Genomic DNA, 6,525 nt, shown 5'->3' with positions numbered 1-6,525 from the left:
AATATCAGATAAGAATGAAACAACATTCGTCAGTTGCCAAAAGAAGAGGGGATGCTGCACAGTGGTAAACATGCCCATATCCCAACTTTTCTCAGATGTGTTTTTAAATTCAAAGTTAGCTAATAATAATAATAATAATAATAAAATAACACTCCCACAAAGCGATATGGGGTAATAATATGTGAGAACTGATCTTAGGCCTAATTCTTTTAAATGTGCAGTGCTAATGCAGTGAAACAGTCACCCCTTCCCGCTATTACAAACACACTTTATATCCATCCAGTGTCCAGATGCACTATACATTATTTTGCTGCGAATTTACAATAACCATGATGTTTGCAGATAGTTTAACAAACAACTGTTAACCTTAAAAAAAACCCCATCATTTCACAGCTTTATTGACAAGTTTCCAATCTGTCTCATAAAGGTGACAAGTCATTGTGATTTGATGTGATTTGCCGTACTCACTGAGAAGGACAAGCAGAGAGAAAACCATTGTTAAAGGCTATCAATAGGACAGGAAGACTTTGATCACATCTTTGAGGCACCCAACCGTACAAAAAGGCCGAGTTTCTCCGGAGGAGGAAAGTATTTCACTTTGAAAGCAGCAGACCAACAGAAACAGCAGGTTTGTATTACAATAAGTTTTGACCCGTTTCATGCTGCTGTTTGTTGTCTGTTCAACAGGATGGCTACTCAGGAGGCTTATGAAGTTCTCAGAGGAGGATGTGCGGGTCTGTGAATATCTGTGTGTGTGTGTTTGTGTGTTCAGTGAACTTCTGAACCTTTAGATGCTGTTCATACAATCACTCGACGAAAGCCACCACCGCTGTCACATTTGTACTTGTGTGAACGAGTGGCTGTGTGTGAGAGTTGAAGGGGTTGGATGATATTGACATGAAAACAACCTCACATGAGTGGCTGAGTTACTGATTACAGGTGATGTTCACTTGTAATTTGTTAAAGATAAGACTCCCGTTTTCAGCACAAAGTCCTACGCAAAGGGACAGTCAGCCTTCCACCGCCATCCCTCAGAGGACCACTGCTGGTTGTCAGGTAAGTGCACATTTTTTTTTGAGACAAAATAGTTGCGTTGATCTTTTTGGGGCAAACTCTGGAAACAAATCAATGCACTGCAGCTAGACACCTTTTAGGATGTTACTACCTGAGACAGTATCTAGACAACTTTAGGTTTTTTTTTTCCTGCTCGTAATCTTGTTGTGGCTTTTCAGGTCTTGTGCTATTCCATTTTCTACTGTCCTGGATTTCTCTGAAGCACGGCAGCATCATGAGCGTAGAATCCAAGAAAACACGTGAGACATGCTGCTCCAAGCTTAAGGTCAGAAACCCTCACTGCTTTAATGACTGGAAATTTAAATCTAAACGTGAATAATAATAATGGATTGGATTTATATAGCGCTTTTCAAGGCACCCAAAGCGCTTTACAATGCCACTATTCATTCACTCTCACATTCACACACTGGTGGAGGCAGCTACAGTTGTAGCCACAACAACTGACAGAAGCGAGGCTGCCATATCGCGCCATCGGCCCCTCTGGCCAACACCAGTAGGGTAAAGTGTCTTGCCCAAGGACACAACGACCAGGACAGAGAGCCCAGGGATCGAACCGGCGACCTTCCGGTTACAGATATGCTTCCCAACCCCCTGAGCCATGGTCGCAAAGCAGAGTTAGAAAGCAGTCATTAAATCAAACTTTCAGTTTTTTTGTTTTTTGTTTGGGGGTGGGGGGTGGTATATGGCTGTGAGATGTTTTAATTAAATGCCATTTACTGATGTTTACTGCCCCATTTTATCAACAATGTGACAGTTTAATAGTCCATTACAGGCTTATTTGATTTATGTTACATTGCACAGACTGCAATTCAGAAAACACAGGGTACTAGCAGCTCTAAAGTAAGTTGATAATGCCTGTTTATATGAATATTGATTTCTTTGCTTGTTTGCATTGTGTTGTTTTCAACAAAAAGTCACCAGCACCCCTTGGGAAAGACTGAAATGTCCCCGAACTGTTTGTGATCATTCACAGTTTGTTCTGTGACCTTCAACTCGAGTCCCTTTTCAATCATTAACGATCTTACTGTCAAACGTAAAGCTGGATGCAAGGCTTGCATTCCTAAAATAAAAATAATAATTGATTCACGGCTTTTTGTCAGAAGTCTTCAAAAGACAAACAAACAAAAAAAAAAACGAAAAACCAAAATGAATGCACGATGCTTTTTTAAGGAACAAATTGCAAAAAAATTTTTTTTAAAATGCCTGATGTAGTAAATATTTTTTACATTTTGCAGGAAGGCTCAATAAACACTCCATTTTCAATTTTCTATCAATTATTTTATGGTCCAAAGGTTTAAGGGGTTCAATTCGGCGACCGTGGCTCAGGGGGTTGGGAAGCACATCTGTCGCCAGTTCAATCCCCAGGCTCTCTGTCCTGGCCACCTACTGGTGTTGGCCAGAGGGGCCGATGGCGCAATATGGCAGCCTCGCTTCTGTCAGTTGTTGTGGCTACAACTGTAGCTGCCTCCACCAGTGTGTGAATGTGAGAGTGAATGAATAGTGGCATTGTAAAGCGCTTTGGGTGCCTTGAAAAGTGCTATATAAATCCAATCCATTATTATTATTATTATTAATTCAGTGAGATAGTTAAGAAAAGAATGTGTTCAGTGATTAGCTTTTCATCAAGCTGGATACATTATATTATGCTAAACACTTTTTTTAAATGTAGAACACAGTGCACATCTATAGCAAAATGTTTGCTGTCTGTTTAACATTTTACAAGTTATGGGTTTTCTTTTTTAGGGTTTTTTTGTATTGCAACCAAAAAAGAGGCTTTTTGGCTGCAATACAAAGAGAATTGTTTCTAACATTACCTAAACTGGTTGCAAAGCTTGCATACATGTTCTTATATTTGTAAAGAATATACTTGCTCATTACAAGAAAAGATATTTCTTAGAAAGAGGACTAACCAATCTAACTGAAAGGGATTTATCACCAATGGTCTTGGTCTTGATTCGTACTTTGGGTAGGTAGCTAGCGATTGTTAGAAACAATAAACAGAGTTTGTCTAGTGCTTAATGTTTTACCCTGATGGGATCAATAGTGGGATCATCTATTACTCCCAGTGGTGTGTGCTACAACTTTGACAAGATCAGTTCAGGGAAGATGATTGATAAGTGATGAATTAGTGTGGTGAGTTTTTAAAATCTGTTGTAACCACTCTTATTCTGGTATCAGTACTCTAATCCCATCAAATGTCACTTAATGTAAATCACTGGTAAAAGCATTTGTGAAGTGCTGTAGTTATGTTTAGTGTGTGAGTTGATTCTATTATGGGAAACAGTGTCATTCACCTCCCTATAGGTCACATCAGAAGAAGGGATTACAATTCAATCATCCAGGTCACAACAATCATTTTGACTGTTTAAAGAAATTCTGAGAAACCATTTGGCAGCTCTTTCCAGTAATCCAGTCCAATTAAATCTAGAAAAGGTCAATCTAACTGGTTATGTGTGTTTTCCAGTTCTTCCTGGCCTCCCTGGCATTTGTATATTTTGCCAAAGCCTTTGCTGGAGCTTACATGAAGAGCTCCATCACACAGATTGAAAGACGGTTTGATATCCCAAGCTCCCTGATTGGTGTTATAGATGGCAGCTTCGAAATGGGTATGCGCTTTTTTTTACTGAATGCAGCATGTTAGCATTATGGTTTATATCAACTACAGGAATTTATCTAATTTATTGACTACAAAGCACAAATTTCAGGTTATGTTATATTTAAAGCAAGATAAGCAGACTGCTGAACTCTCATGCCTGGCAAAGACTGTAGCTGTTCATTGATTCATTCCATACTCATTCTTAGTTATTTTTAATTCTTCTCTACAGGCAACCTGCTCATCATCGCCTTTGTGAGCTACTTTGGTGCTAAGCTCCATCGTCCCAGACTGATTGGAATTGGTTGTCTGATCATGGCTGTGGGATCCTTCCTTGTAGCCCTGCCTCACTTCTTCCAGGGACTGTCAGTACAAAGTTTCCTTCTTCTTCATGAATATAACAATGAACCAATCAAATAATCAGATTACTAAGAGTTATGTTGAGCTCCCAGAGAATAAAGACTGGAAATGTTTGATAAGATTCATAAATGCCCAAAAGCTGTAATCGCATAAAATGGCTAAAAGTGCATGTGTGTTCTATAGCATCCAAGCAATGAAGGAGTATGTGTACTTACATGTTTCACAATTTTCAGATAATACTTTGAATATTTTCCAGGTATAAATATGAGACCAGTGTGTCTCACAAAGCTGCTGTCAACAGCACTGAGACCATCCTGCCCTGTCTGTCCAACCACAGCATGACTGATGCAGATGACACACTTGATGCAGAGACCAAATTAGGTATTTAACAGCCACATTCCCTGCAATGGATCAGAAGTAAGATCACTCAAGTCTGAAATAGACTGTTTCGGGGTGATTTTCGTCATTTTTCTGTTTTAGATTTTATACACTATTCCGTTCATGATATGCACAATGTAAAGTCAAGTTTCTCCCCCCGCCCCCCAGAGTGTGAAAAGGCTGCTGGTTCACCCATGTGGATCTATGTATTCTTGGGAAACATGCTGCGAGGAATTGGAGAGACTCCCGTCATGCCACTGGGAATTTCCTATCTGGATGACTTCTCCAGAGAAGAGAACACCCCTTTTTATTTGGGTTAGTCATCATTTACGGTTTTGCTGTCTTTCACTGTTTTCATGCATTTTAATACTATCCACTTGTATTTATTATTTTATCCATTTTTTCATAACTGCTGTATCATGAACTTTGACATATTACCCTCTGTTTTTTGACATTTCTTTGACCTTGTACTCAATTATCCCTTGGTGTTTCCTCACTGCCTAAAATCCTAAACAGTTCAGAAGGCCGCTGTACTCCTCCATCATGGCCAAATCTCAAACTGCTCAATACTTATCTTCTCTTTTCCGCTCCGTTTGCCAGCCTGCATCCATACAGTAGGAATCTTGGGACCTATGTTTGGCTTCATGCTTGGGTCCTTCCTTTCCAAGATTTATGTGGACACTGGATTTGTGAATTTAGGTATGGTATTACAAACAGTAATTTTTAATATTGTGTAACAATACTGTTTACCTGCGATGTTAGTAATATCCTGAACGAAGTGTTTAATTAGGCAGAGAAGACTTCTGGTTGACTTGAGCAACACTGAAACTCATTCGTGTCTCAATTTAGCAAAGTGTTTTCTTCCATTTGGACTTTCTAACGCAACATGACATTACAAAAGTCAAACCATTTCTTTACTGAGAAATGATGGGTCTACCAGAAGCAAGAGGATTTCACAACACTTCATCCTGTTGACATAGTTGACATAAACTCTTCCTTCACTACTTGGATTAGAGCTATTGACCTTCCCTGAGCCAGAGAACTGCCTCCATACTTCTACTAATGACTAAGCTGTTATGATGAAAGGGCTTAGAAGTCACTTATAAAAGTCCTACACATAAAATGTCTGTAATAACCTGCGGTCTTTGCCTTTCCCCTTCTTCCAGACACCATCACCATCACCTATAAGGACTCCCGCTGGGTGGGAGCCTGGTGGCTGGGCTTCATAGTGACTGGCACAGTGGTTCTACTGTCTAGTATCCCATTTTTTTTCCTTCCAAAGTCTTTACCCAAGCAAGGGCAAGAGCAAGAGGAAATTCAAAGCAAAAGCACAGAGCTTGCAACAAAGACCGAGCAGGAACAATTCCTGCCAGAGGAAACCCAGGAGAAAGTCAAATTTCAGGAAATGGCTAAAGGTAATTCACTGCTCAGTAGAGCATTTATCCTAACAGATCTTTAAGAAAGTCTCGTGAAAATGCATAATTTTGTAGATATAACTGCTAGATTCAAATTCCCATTTAGTATAATTTGAGATTATTATTAAATTTTGATCTCAAAAAATCCATCATGAAAAGTATTAAACATGATAAATAGTACATTCTCACTGGGAAAACGAGGTTTAGTAACGAGGTAATTTATGTCATTACAATCAGGCATGCCTTACAAACCCTATCCTGCTAATAGATAGTTTATACAATATTTTAACACAGCAATAATATTTTTATTTTACTTTATATTTACTTAGTTTTATGTGTCTATAAAAGTATTTTCCTCTTCTCTTTGATGTGCTTTGCACTTCACCAGATTTCATTCCATCTCTGAAGCGACTCTTCAGAAACAGAATCTACTCGCTGATTATCCTTGCCTCCCTCGTGATTGTCAACGGCTTTATTGGCCTGATCACCTTCAAGCCAAAGTACATAGAGCAAGTCTACGGCCAGTCAGCCACCAAAGCCATTTTCCTCATAGGTACGGAGCAAAAACTGTCTTTCATTCACTTTCTGTTTTCTTCACTATGTAGCCCAAGGCAACTGAAACAATGATGTTATTGAAGGGAAGTCTGATTGCGAGTGATAAGGCAGACTGAAAATGCAAGAACTACTCCTTTTCTCTCTCTCTCT

The 6,525-nt window shown here is 39.2% G+C and overlaps 1 protein-coding gene across 1 annotated transcript in view; it reads left to right on the top strand.

Moving 5' to 3' along the window:
* The first annotated feature begins 825 nt into the window (after positions 1-825).
* slco1d1 (solute carrier organic anion transporter family, member 1D1) overlaps positions 826-6,525 on the top strand; it is an 8,872-nt gene continuing 3,172 nt past the window's right edge. The window contains exons 1-9 of the mRNA XM_013908780.1: positions 826-1,056; positions 1,233-1,339; positions 3,539-3,680; positions 3,900-4,032; positions 4,284-4,408; positions 4,574-4,720; positions 5,006-5,104; positions 5,572-5,820; positions 6,209-6,373. Of these exons, the coding sequence (XP_013764234.1) occupies positions 1,289-1,339; positions 3,539-3,680; positions 3,900-4,032; positions 4,284-4,408; positions 4,574-4,720; positions 5,006-5,104; positions 5,572-5,820; positions 6,209-6,373 (1,111 nt within the window). The 5' untranslated portion in view covers positions 826-1,056; positions 1,233-1,288. The remainder of the gene's footprint in view (positions 1,057-1,232; positions 1,340-3,538; positions 3,681-3,899; positions 4,033-4,283; positions 4,409-4,573; positions 4,721-5,005; positions 5,105-5,571; positions 5,821-6,208; positions 6,374-6,525) is intronic.

This window comes from Pundamilia nyererei, unplaced genomic scaffold, assembly GCF_000239375.1.
Source record: "Pundamilia nyererei isolate P.nyererei 1_Seehausen unplaced genomic scaffold, PunNye1.0 scaffold00014, whole genome shotgun sequence".
Classification (NCBI taxonomy): Eukaryota; Metazoa; Chordata; class Actinopteri; order Cichliformes; family Cichlidae; genus Pundamilia; species Pundamilia nyererei.
The sequence above is the reverse complement of the archived record's forward strand: the minus strand, read 5'-3'. Positions and strand labels throughout refer to the sequence as shown.